The 13,100-nt window shown below is 51.6% G+C and overlaps 1 protein-coding gene across 4 annotated transcripts in view; it reads left to right on the top strand.

Annotated features, from left to right (window-relative positions):
* The window catches only part of Zfat (zinc finger and AT-hook domain containing), a 243,152-nt gene that overhangs the window by 116,395 nt on the left and 113,657 nt on the right, over nt 1–13,100 (top strand). For all 4 annotated transcript variants that reach the window (XM_069991451.1, XM_069991452.1, XM_069991453.1 and 1 more), the window contains one exon: nt 759–1,010. In XM_069991451.1, the coding sequence (XP_069847552.1) occupies nt 759–1,010 (252 nt within the window). The remainder of the gene's footprint in view (nt 1–758; nt 1,011–13,100) is intronic.

The following is a 13,100-nucleotide window of genomic DNA, read 5'->3' as shown; positions in this document are numbered from 1 at the left end:
CAGTCTTGAAGCAGAATCAGTAGTGTAGAATCAATTGCCCATTAGAATACAGATATAGTGTGGTATTAGTGCTAAAAATGTTTGCAGTGAATCATGTTTGAAACTGTTCCCATCTCTTCATTTTTAGTACAATGTGAAGCCCAAACCTCTTTTTTTTTTTTGTCAGTCATGAGGCTTGAACTCTGGGCCTGGGCGCTGTCCCTGTGCTCTTCAGCTCAAGGCTAGCGCTCTACCAATTGAGCCACAGCACCACCTGTGGTTTTCTGGTGGTTTATTGGAGATAAGAGTCTCATGGAGGGGCTGGGAAGGTGGCTCAGTGGCAGAGCGCTTGCCTTGCATGCCTGAGGCCCTGGGTTCGATTCCCAGCACCACATAAGCAAAAAGAAAAAAGCCGGAAGTGGCGCTGTGGCTCAAGTGGTAGAGCGCTAGCCTTGAGCTGAAGAGTTGAGGGACAGCGCCCAGGCCCAGAGTTCAGGCCCCACGACCGGACCCCCAAAAAAAAAAAAAAAAAAAGAGTCTCATGGACTTTCCGGGCTGGCTTTGAATCACGATGCTCATCTCTCAGCCTCCTGAGTAGTTAGGATGACAGGTGTGAGCCACTGGTGCCAGGCTGAACCTGTTCTTATACTCTCCCTGTATTCCAGACAAGAGCACTCAGCCCCTGAGAGGAATAATTTGTCTTGGGGCCATTAGAACAGGTTTGAGTGCATGTCTCGGCCCTCCTGTGACTCCATTGTGCTGTCTTGCTTCCTTTACAGAATTGTTGGTGATGAAGAGGAAGAGAGGCCGGCCGAAGGGGTCCACAAAGAAGCACAGTGCTGAGGAGGAGCAGGCAGAAACGGTCGCCAGCCCAAGTGAGGATGGGCCCCTGGCTGCGGCGGAGGCGAGCGGCCTCAGCCCCCGCAGCCTGGAGTGCAGCAAGTGCAGCCGCAGGTTCTCCAACACACGCCAGCTGCGCAAGCACATCTGCATCATCGTGCTGAACTTGGGGGAGGAGGAAGGAGATGCAGGTGAGAGCTGCCAGGGCTGCCAGCGCGAGCCGTGCGCTGTGCTTACGATACCCACGGCCCCCAGGGAGGACCGACTGGCCAGTAGAGGCTGACGACTGGACGGTAGCAGGTGCTCTTGCAGAAAATGAAGACTATCACATACATTTTCTGGATAAGTTCCTGGCCAGCCTTAAGCAATAGAGCATCTGCTAAAAGGGTTTGAGGGGGGTGGCCCTGGGTAGGGAGTGAAGTTGCTTCCGTGGAGCTGTGGAGCACATCTGAAGATGAGCTTCTTGGGAGGAGGAGCGGGACAGCGGGCTGCACTTGGGGCGTGGGCACCTCCGCTGGGTCCTGTGGTTGATAAGGGGGACTTGGATCATCGTCCACATCTTCTTCAATCTGTACCCTGTGTTCAGGAAGCACTCTGTTCTGTGCTAGGTATGCTGTGTGGGAGCACAGGTTGTAAGACAATTTTTGTTGTTGTTGTTGTTGTCAGTCGTGGGGCCTGAACTCTGGGTCTGGGCGCTGTCCTTCAGCTCTTCAGCTCAAGGCTAGCACTCTACCATTTGAGCCACAGCGCCACTTCTGAGCACAGGTTGTATAGTGCCATTGTCAGGGTGTGACTCCACTCCAGCCCTTGCTAACTCCCTCTCATTTCAGTTTTCTCATCTGTACCATGGGGATGACGGCAGTGCTGTCTGGCGATAGCTTTGAGAGCTACTGGGCCTGTGCAGGGCTTAGGGTAGTCCCTACCGTATCAGAAGCAGCTCGTTGTCCTGGTGGATGCCCCACTTCTGTCACTCTCCCTGTACTCCAGACAAGAGCACTCAGCCCCTGAGAGAAATAATTAGTCTTGGGGCCATTAGCTAGGAAGGGAACCTGGCCTTTGGTCTCACACCATCCTTCTCTGAACTTCTGTTTGTAAACTCCTTACTCTAAATGTCTCCTTATGGTCAAGCGAGACCCGGGGCGTGCCGAGTCCAGCAGAAGGGATGAATTATTGAACAGTTCATCAACCGATACTTAGAAAATATTGAGGTTGGAAGGCCAAGGCCTGTTGCCAGACAGATGCTGTTCCACTTGAGACATGTCCCCGGCCCTTTTGCTTTTCTTGTTTTTCTAATAGGGTCTTGCACTTATGCCTGTGCTCATCTGCGCTTTGTCTTCCTCTGTTGCTGTTCTTGTAGCTGGGATGACAGGCATGTGCCATCAGGGCAAGTGTTCTGATGCTTGAGAGAGTCTCTCAAATGTTTTGCTTTGGCTGGCCTTGAAACATGATCCTTCCTATCTCTGCCTCCCAAGTAACTGCCATTTACCCTTTAGTTTCATTTGTGACATTTTTTTCTTTCACATTTTACTGTCGCAATTTCTTGCTCCTTCGATCATAGCTTACAAATCGGTTTCCATCTCCATAAATAATTGAGAACTAATTCAATTATTTCTCTATTACTTGCATGCTTCCACTATACTTATATCATTGATCCATATGCAAATTATATTTGTATGAGTTGGGAAATAAGATATTTATATCAATAAATATAAATATAGCCAAAGGAATTATGTTAAATGTAATTTAAGTGAAATAGTTTAAATCAGGGTGCTCAGTAAAAATAAGCGTGTAGCAGTTAAAAGTCTTGATCCTTCAGGAAAAAAAACCCTTTGTATTTTGGAGTTACTATAGATTATAGGACATTGCAGAGATAGCACAGAACAGTTACTCCCCCTCCCCTTCCCTCCTCGTCTTATATATTATAGCAGCCCATGATTGAAATTGCAAGAGTACAGGTATGGTCCCTGTCACCTGTGCTCCTGTAGATCCTGTCAGCCCCTCCGCTGGTGGGAGACAGGACCAAGGTCACCTACTGATGTCCCTCTCACCTCCCCCGACTCCTGCCTGGAGATCTGGTCTCCAAGTCCATGAGTTTGTCATTTTGAAAATGCCATGTAAATGAATCACACAGTCTGTGATTATTTGAGAGTCACTTAAAACCCCTTGTGTTGGGACTCTTTTCTAATTTGATAATTGAGGAATCTGAAGTCTAGAAATGATGATTATCCCGTCTTCCACTCACTTGCGTTGGGGTGGGGCCGGGTCCCATAGCTCCCCATTGCGTTCTCACATTGCGGTCTCACTCGGGCTGCCGTCAGGATTTTCTCTATCCTGGTAAGAAAGGAACGCTCCCTTGAGTGTTTTGAGCGATTGATTGTCTAGTCTGGAATAATTAGGCAGCGGCGGCAGCGGCGGTGGACAGGCACAGTTTCCTACGTGATCATGAGCTTCTTTGAGTAGAAAGCCCTGTAGAAAATGACTACGGATTTGAGTGACCTAAACGGACTTTAATTTCTCCAGTACCTGATGGAAAGGTGGGAGTTTTGGGGTACTCTGCCCTTCCTAATGGAAACTTCTCAGATAGATGTGCAGAATGACCTTATAACCCATTGCTGGCGGCTGAGGCCCATGTTCCATTCCCTCTTCACCAAGCACAGATTCACATGTCCTTTTAGCACATGCTCGGTAAAGAGCAGCTTAGTGACATTTCCAACAACTGACCTCGACTCTAGCTTGTTAAAACCGATTAGAAGAAAACAAAATAAGTGTTTTTTCTCCCCCTCTTCTCTGAACCCTGGCAAGTTAAAATAACACTTTTGATAGGCATTCGACATGTATTTATTTTATGCTGCATTTAAATAGTAAGAGAAACTTGGAGAAGAGATTTTTTTTCCCTCCCTGTCCTTCTGTGGAACAGCTGGTGTTTTTGAAAAACATTTGCAGCCTACAGAAAGCAATATGTCAAGTTTGTAAAAGTGGCTTCTCGACCTCCTAAGCTTGTTATTTCGGGTTGTTTTATGCAAGGAGCATTGTAAAATGTCCGCCTACTACTGCAAAGTCCTTTCTCCAGCAGGCCGGGCGTTGGCTTCATGGTGGCATCTAAGAGGTACTCTAAGATGCATTCTTCAGGACACGTTGTCTCCAGTCCTTTCCCAGCTGCTTCCTGCTGAAGTTGGGCTAGTTACATAGCCGCCCTGTGTACACGACAGTGCTTTGAGCTGCACTTGGGCACTTGCAGAGGACAAGGTGGCGAGCTGTGTCATGCTCTGAATGCTCCTTGTTCACCTTGGTTCACTCCAAGGTTCACTCCTTGGAAAGGTAGGGAATGGTACTAGAGGTTTGTTTTTGTTGCCTGTAGGTGTGCATTTTCTTCTCTGTATTACTCAGGAGAGCGGAAACCAGGCGTATCCAGGGCACTCAGTGTTGGACACACTTTTAGTGTGGGCATGTGGCCTAGTGCACAGTCCTTTGTGACCTGTTCTCCCCAGCTCTACCTGCCTGTATACTACTCCAGCCCAGCTGGCTCTGTCCTGTTCCTCTTCTGCCCATCACGGGTCTGTTGGTTCAGCCAGTCAGGGTGATATGGGCCATGCCCGTAAAGCGGAGCTCCTTGGATTGCAGGGACCTCATACCCCCCACCCTTCACCACATTCGCCTTCTTCTGGGGTTGCATGTCTTACTACAGGTCCTCACACAGCTTGGCTTGCTCAGGACCCACCCTAACTGAGTCGTGTCTAAGTTGACCTTTGTTGTGGTGCCAGAGAGGAAGAGACTCTCCCAGAGAGAGACTCACTGACACCTGCACTTCTGCCCTCACAGTTTATTGGCCAGGAGGAATCACATGGCCTCATCTGACCTCCGGGGACCCCGGGGTGCAATTTTGTGACATTCCCAAGGTGGGAGAGAACTGGAAATGCTTGGTGGTTATCACGAGTGACTGCCACAGGTTTTCTGTCCATCTTCGTGGTTCCAGCGCCAGCTGTGAGCTGGCATCCTGCGTGCCAGTTTCACTGTGGTGTTGTGCAGGTTGACACCTAAGGGCACCCAGACCTTGCCCTGCTGTATAGATGGCCTTCCGTGGCACCTACCACAATTTAGAGGCTGCTCCCTTCAGAACTGTCCAGGGCATTTAAGACCTGGCTGCCGCTGTGCTCTGCCCCTTGACTTCCACCTTGCCTTCAAGGCTCTGCAGTGTTTGCTGAAGGGCCTGGTGTCCCCTGCTCTGTGCACATTGTCCTCTGTGCTCAGAAAGCCCCTCGCCCTTTCCCCTGGGAATATCTCCCACTGTCCTTCATTGCTTCTGGCAGGCCCTGCACCAGCTAGACCCTCCATCATACTATCTCACCAGCTCTTTGGAACACCAGCGCCCTTCCCTTGCCTGCCATCTCATGCGCATTTCCAGAGCTCAGTGTCGTTCCTGCCTTCCCAGATTCCCACCAGCACCCTGTCCCTAGCCCTCAGGCAGACTTGAGCTGCAGCTCTGAGATGAGTTGGCAGAGCGGCAGGGATGGCGTGAAGTTACTGTAGGCACTTGCAAAGCTGGAGGTGCGCAGGTCTGGGAGGGGCGCAGGTCTGGGAGGGTGCTGGTCTGGGAGGGGTGCAGGTCTGGGAGGGGCGCAGGTCTGGGAGGGGTACGGGTCTGGGAGGGTGCAGGTCTGGGAGGGGCGCAGGTCTGGGAGGGGCGCAGGTCTGGGAGGGGTGCAGGTCTGAGAGGGGCGCTGGAAGAGCATGTGGGTGGTAGGGTGACGTGTGAAGCCAGGCCTCTTGCCCTTCCCAGGCTCCTTTCACATTGGTCCCTGTGGGCGCTGTGCTGGTGGCAGGGGAGAACTGAGAAAGCCTGGGGCGGGAACAGCAGAGCGGTGCCTGTTCAGCATTAGCAGAATTACCCTGGGTCTGGGAAGTTTTCTAAACTGCTGTATTAGCAGTGGGGAGCGCATTGGTGGCAGAGTCCCAGAATATAATCCCTTATCAGTCTGCTGTTCTGAAAGCTCTTCTGGGCCTTTTGTTCATATGGCTGATAACACTTTACTCTCCGGGGCTTTCTGAGATTTAATTAGTTCAGGGGCAATTTAGAATAGGTACTTTTGGATATTAGTGCAATGTTAATTATATATGAATGCATATGAACTAATTTCTACAAACTGATTGCATTTACATTTAACTCTTTACCTGCTTGTTATGAGCTCAACCTGCCTCATGTGAAGGACATGTTACTCTTCACATGTTACTATGAAGAATTCAGAGGTGAGAACTTCAGATGCCTGCTACCAAGGTTGGCTTTCCCAGGATGTGTGGGGAGGTCCTGGGCAGGCAGCAGCAAGCTCACCTTTAAGTGAGGAGGAATGGGTGAACGGGAAAATGATGCCAGGAGGCTCCGGGAGCTGAGCCTGGGCTAGAGGGTCTGTCAGCTTCAGCTGTACCTGGTTGCTGGCTTGAGCAGGAACATATGGTAGAAGAGGTGAGTGGGAGGTGCTCTAGTGGAAGAGCCAGGACTAGAGATGGAGAGAAGCAAGAAGTCCCTAGAGGAGAAGGTGGTGTAGTCAGATTGGTGTCCTGTGAGTTCACTGTGGATACTGTTGGTGAAAGTGTGAGCAGGCTCAGGTATAGCATCAGCCAGCTGGAGCTGGAGCACGGGGGAGCTGGGGCAGTGACGAGCTGGAGGAGAGGGGGAGTGGAGCACAGGGAGGAGCTGGAGCGGGGGGGGGGGCTACAGCACAGGGGAAGCTGGAGCAGGGGTAGCTGGAGCAGGGAGAGCCAGGGCAGGGGGAGTCAGAGCACAGTGGGAGCTGGTGAACTAGAGCACAGGGGGAGCCGGAGCAGGGAGGAGCTGGAGGGGGGGGCTACAGCACAGGGGGAGCCGGAGCAGGGGTAGCTGGAGCAGGGAGAGCCAGGGCAGGGGGAGTCAGAGCAGGGAGGAACTGGAGCAGGGGGGGGGGCTACAGCACAGGGGGAGCTGGAGCAGGGGTAGCTGGAGCAGGGAGAGCCAGGGCAGGGGGAGTCAGAGCAGGGAGGAGCTGGAGCGGGGGGGGGGGGGCTACAGCACAGGGGGAGCTGGAGCAGGGGGAGCTGGAGCAGGGAGAGCCAGGGCAGGGGGAGTCAGAGCAGGGAGGAGCTGGAGCGGGGGTGGGGGGGCTACAGCACAGGGGGAGCTGGAGCAGGGGGAGCTGGAGCAGGGAGAGCCAGGGCAGGGGGAGTCAGAGCACAGTGGGAGCTGGTGAACTAGAGCATAGGGGGAGCCGGAGCAGGGAGGAGCTGGAGGGGGGAGAGCTGTTGCACAGGGGGAGCCGGAGCAGGGAGGAGCTGGAGCCAGGGAGCTGTTGCACAGGGGGAGCCGGAGCAGGGAGGAGCTGGAGCCGGGGAGCGGGTGGGCAGGGGGAGCCGGAGCAGGGAGGAGCTGGAGGGGGGGAGCTGTTGCACAGGGGGAGCCAGAGCAGGGAGGAGCTGGAGGGGGGGAGCTGTTGCACAGGGGGAGCCGGAGCAGGGAGGAGCTGGAGCCAGGGAGCTGTTGCACAGGGGGAGCCGGAGCAGGGAGGAGCTGGAGGGGGGGAGCTGTTGCACAGGGGGAGCCGGAGCAGGGAGGAGCTGGAGCCAGGGAGGGGGTGGGCAGGGTGGGAGCTTGAGCAGGGAGGAGCTGGAGGGGGGGAGTTGTTGCACAGGGAGAAGCTGGAGCCAGGGAGGAGCTGGAGAGGGGGGAGCTGTTGCACAGGGGGAGCCGGAGCAGGGAGGAGCTGGAGGGGGGAGCTGTTGCACAGGGGGAGCTGGAGCAGGGAGGAGCTGGAGCCAGGGAGCCGGTGGGCAGGGTGGGAGCTGGAGCACAGCGGGAGCCGGAACAGGGTGGAGCTGGAGAGGGTGCTGGAGTGAAGTTGGGTTTAGGGAATGAAGGGTCACGGAACTCCGTGGGGTCCCAAGGGTGACCTGGCAGTGAGGGAGAGAGCCCCCCTCCTGTTCTTTCCTTCCCTCTTCCTTTCATCTCCCCCTTCCCTTTCATCTTCTGCTGGTGCCTTTAAAGGCTAGACCCAAGTGGAAGTCAGATGCCTCTGATCCTGATTATGGGACCCCTCTTAGAGCTGGTGGAGTGTGACTAGAAGTGGCCAGCAGTACTGCTCTGTGAGTCCAGGGACACAGTCTTTTGCTCATTATTTACTGTCAGGAGGGTCAGCCCGATGCCCTCCCTGTGCAGAGTGCCCTGCCCCGGGTGGAGGCTGGGCTTCTGCAGAAATATGCACACCCATTTGTGAACATCTGCTCCCTCTGAGGTTTGTATTCCCTGTGCAGTGTTATCATTTCTCTAAATGCCGTCATTTCCAAAGGAAATGAAATACAAAGAATTATGTTAATGTGCAATAGTGCACAGATGTCAAGAAATCAAAAGATACTGTTGCCAGTCACTTGGGAAGACACAGGCTAGGTGCAAGGGTGGGGCAGGTGGTCTGTCTCCACTCTCCTTTATTGCTGTAAACCAGAGGAAACCATAAAGAAGTAACTCTGATCCCTCCTTATCCCAGAGGTACTTTCTGAGACCTAGCAGATTCCTGAAACAGTAGATGGCACCAAACCCGTGTATACTATGTTTATTCCTATAGCATGTATATTCTCCCTAAATGTAGGGATGTATGGCCCTTAAAATTTATAAATCAGACCCAATAAAAGATTAGAAATCACTACTAATGAAATAGAATAATTAGAACACACACCAGACTAGTAGTTATTGAATGCTATGTATTGCTGATTTCTGGAAGTTGGAGACTTGAGCCCAACCAGAATCCTGGATGGTGGGGGTGGCTGCATTTGCAAACTCAGGCCTGAGCTGGGCTTGAGCCTGTGAGAGGGCTTGGCATCTGCTCACTCATGTGAACTTGACAGTGACTCATTCTGCAGATACAGTCATAAGTGCAGACAGTTCTAAATTCACCCAACGGAAAGACAGACCTGGGTCTCAGCTCAGATGCCCTTGACTCCAAATCTGGTGTTCTCCATCATGCCTTCTCAGAACCGTGACTGACTTGAAGTGGTGTCTGGCAAAGCAGCTCATACATCTTCATCTAGTGGCTTTAATTCCTCGGCCAGGGTTCTGCCAAGGTGCTCGCTCATTGGATGGGGGTGCAGGTATGCCTGGGAGGAATGTGAGACTGTGAGGGCTCACCCTCTGTGATTAGAGAAGTCATGCCCTACCCATTGATTATACTAAAATTCCCCGAGAGGTCACTTGGCCAAGGTCCTGCTATGACAAGAGTTGAAGCTACCTTCCAATGCCCTGACAGTCACAGCTGGAGGCAGACCATGATGAAGCATGATGTGAGCTTTGAAGGACCAAGGGCTTTAGCCAAGGGCCTTGTTTTCTGAAAGAGCACATTGCTAAAAGCCTTGGGGGCAAAGAGTAAAACATCAAAGGATCAGCTAAAAAGACATGTGTGTGGATAGAACTGGATACAGGTGGTAGTTGATGCTGGGGAAATGGCTTGCAAACCATCACATGCTGGTTAGGGAATAAGGATGATTATATCAGGCATGATTATAGTACTGTAGTTTTATTTCCCTTCTGTGGTACTCCCCAGAGGAAGACCACTAGACAGCAGAGACCACATAATTCCCTGTGAGCCTCTCCCACGTGGATGAGGTTGGTATAGCCTCCTTTTCCATCAGGAGGCTCATCAGCTAGAAAGAGTTCATAGGGGTATGACATCACCTAATCTGTTCTTTCTGCTTTTAAGCATCATGGAGAGATTTCAGCTATTGATCTCACTAAAGTTACCTCTGGTTTTCTTTTTAGAGTTCAGTGAAGGTGTTTTTGAACATTTAATTGTTTGAAGACAAAATAGTACCTTGGATTCAATGTGTATGTTCATCATTTTACCACCACCATGTCATAATAGCTGAGGTAATCAACTTGAAAGGAGGAAAGGTTTATTTTGGTTTCAGTCTTTGGTCTGTAGGCTGCATGGTTTGGGCCTGTGGCAGGGCAGCACACTGCTGGGGAATGTGTGATGGAACAAAACTACCCTGTGGTAGACAGGAAGCAAGGAAACAGGAAGCGGTGTGAATCAGATATCCCCTTTAAACGCATGCCCTCAGTGATCTAACTTCCTCTACCAAGACCACCTCCTAAACCCCACAACCTCCAAAGAACACTATGAGTTAGGGACCAAGCCTGAGTATATAGGGTCTTGGGGAACATTCCAGATCTAAACAGTAACACTAGTGACTAAGCATGTACCTGCAGCAGGAAGTTTGGAAGATGATCCATCTCAAAAAAGCAGCATTAGGACGACTTAAGAGTTTGACTTGGGTCTCCCTCACCTTCCACTCTAATACCTTTATTTCTAAACTTGGATGCCTGTGTGTGTGTGTGTGTGTGTGTGTGTGTGTGTGTGTGTGTGTGTGTGTGTGTGTGTGTGTGTGTGTGTGTGTGTGTGTGTGTGTGTGTGTGTGTGTGTGTGTGTGTGTCTGTCTGTCTGTGTGTTAGTAGCTGTCCCTTAGCTTTTTTGACCCAGAGCTTCTGGCTTTTTTACTGGCTAACTGGAAATAAGTGTCATGCCTGGTCTAACTTTGAACTGGGATCCTCAGATCTCAGCCTTTCTAGTACCTACCATTATAGGCCTGAGACACAGGCACCCAGATGTGTTTCTTAAAAAGACACTATCATTTTTTAAAACTTTTTTTTATAGTAAAGATACTGTACAGAGGGGTTACAGTTACATGAGTAAGGTAATGAGTACATTTCCTATTGAGCATTGTTACCCCCTCCTTTGTATTTCCCCTACTTTCCCTTCCTTCTCCCCCTCTCCAACTCCCCCCCCACCCCTGAGTCCCAGTTGTAAAGTTTGTTTTCAACATAGTGTCTTGTACGTTTCATTGTTCCAATGGGAAAAGGATACTCTCTTACCAGTTATTTATTGGGCACTCTATGCCTGAGGAATAACCAGGTATTCTATGTATTTGTGTAAACACATCTCCCTGTTAGCAGTAGCTGGGGAGTCTGGATTTTAGCCGTGCGGGTATCTTCTCTGTGTGTGCTGTGCCCCCCAACTGGGGAGGGTACCCTTTAGCTTCACATGTATTGCTAGACATTGAGTCTTTTTGTCCTTAGGAAGATAGGCCTTTGTCTGCTGAACAGACCGCTAGTTTCTTTGCCTCCCAAGAAGGGTCTCTTCATAGTAAGGAGCATCTCTGCAGTGCTGAAAGGCCCGAGGTACCCCGGGGAGCAGTCACAGGATTGTAAATGCCTGGCGCTGGTGGCTGGGCTGGAGTGGCATTCTGCTGCACCAGGCGCCAGCTGTGCAGTCGCGTGCAGAGCAGGCCTCCAGAGGCTCGAGTGGGGCCGTTCATCTGCATAAAGTGATTAGGAGCAAATGGCCTCTTGCTGTTTGTGGGGACTCTGCTGAGGGCACAGAGAGCACAGAGAGCAAATAGCCGTTACTCTGCCCAGTAACACCCCAGCCATTAGCACAGATGCCCTTGGTCCCGTCAGAGCGAAGTAGGCTGTGAGGTAGGCGCTGCTTCCTGGTTGTGTTCAGGGCTGCAGAGCACAGACTGTCTGTAACCGAGCAATTTCCCCATAGAGAAAGCAATGATGGTCATGCAGTCATTGCTTTCAGTCTACCAGCCAGTGACCTGGTCTCTCTACTGCCTTCAGACAGTGGTACCCTCACCACATGACTGCCACCTTGTCCCACCCTGGGCCCCTGTGTGGTCGGTTCCTCTTCTCCAGGCACTTCATCTGAATGTCTGCTCTGTACAGAGAGGACAGTGGCACATGGTTGCTTTACATGTCAGGCTGGATCTGCCAGTGATGGTAGAGTATCAGGCCATGCTCCCTCCTCCCCTCTGTGTGTTGGTTCTCTTGCCTCTCTGCAGGGATCAGCCTCTTACAAGAGCAGTGAGGATGGAGGAGAGGATGGCAGGTGCCGCATGCTGCGTGGTGAGGCATGATCATTGTATGCTCCTCTATCACCTAGAGGAGCTACTCAGCTCCCTGAGGGCAGATGACAGCCCTGGTCTGTGTCTGCATCCCTAAGGTCCAGCAGAAGGCCAGACTTGAGGCCTTGCTAATTGTTGAGTTCATGAAGTACTTTCTACTCTGTGAGGCTCATAGTCCTTCCTTCCTTCCTTCCTTCCTTCCTTCCTTCCTTCCTTCCTTCCTTCCTTCCTTCCTTCCCTCCTTCCTTCCCTCCTTCCTTCCTTCCTTCCCTCCTTCCTTCCCTCCTTCCTTCCTTCCTTCCTTCCTTCCTTCCTTCCTTCCTTCCTTCCTTCCTTCCTTCCTTCCTTCCTTCCTTTCTCTCCCTGTCCCTGTCCCTGTCCCTGTCCCTGTCCCTCTCCCTCTCTCTCTCCTTCCCCCTCTCCCTCTCCCTTTCCCTCTCCTTCCCCCCCACCCCCCATCTCCCTTCCTCTCCCTCTCCCTCTGTCTCTCCCTCTGTCTCTCTCATGCTTGGTCGTGGGGCTTGAACTCTGAGCCTGGGCATTCGCTGTCCCTGATCTCTTCAGCTCAAGGTGAGCACTCTACCACTTGAGCCACAGTGCCACTTCTGGTTTTCTGGTGGTTTATTGGACATAAGAGTCTCATGGAAAAAAAAAAAAAAGAGTCTCACGGACTTTCTTTCCCAGGCTGGCTTTGAACCATGACCCTCAGATCTCAGCCTCCTGAGTAGATAGGATGACAGGTGTGAGCCACTGGCGCCCGGCTGGCCTTAGGATTTTCACGGTGAGGACCCATTAGGGCCTCCTGTCACAGCAGAGTAGCAATGGCTGTGGAGGTGTAGTGTGGCTTGAAGAGCCTTCAGGGATGCAGTCCCTGGAGTTTCCAGAAGATAGAGAAGATAGCACTGATGTATGCCAAAGGCTTTCAGAGAAGTCCTGCTCTTCTTACAGCAAACCTTTGATGTCCATTTCATTATTTGTGTTTTATGGGGATTAATCAGTTGTCTAGAGTCCCATTATCTGGGGTCAAGTCGAATCATTGTCCCCACCTTCTAGCCTCTCTGCCTGACAGCAGTGTGGTGTTTTCCCATGGCCCCTTTCTTCTCCTCCATTAGCAGGCCTGGTGCTGGGCCTGGTCCATTTGCAGTGTGCTCACAGCAGGACTAAATCCAGCAACCATGTGCTGCTCAAGAGGGAGGAGAAAACCCGTCACAGAGCCGTTGGATTTTCAAAAGAAAAGGCAGCTGGGGGCAGTTAGGGGGAGAAGTTAAAAAGCCAATAACTCAAAGAAAACAGGAGACTCTTACAAAAACATCCTATGGCCTTGGTACACGTGAGCTGGAAAAGCACCCCACGTTCACAAAAGC

The sequence above is a fragment of the Dipodomys merriami genome, unplaced genomic scaffold, assembly GCF_024711535.1.
Source record: "Dipodomys merriami isolate MVZ:Mamm:240054 unplaced genomic scaffold, mDipMer1.0.p SCAF_4, whole genome shotgun sequence".
Classification (NCBI taxonomy): domain Eukaryota; kingdom Metazoa; phylum Chordata; class Mammalia; order Rodentia; family Heteromyidae; genus Dipodomys; species Dipodomys merriami.
This window is presented reverse-complemented; position numbering and strand designations above follow the sequence as displayed.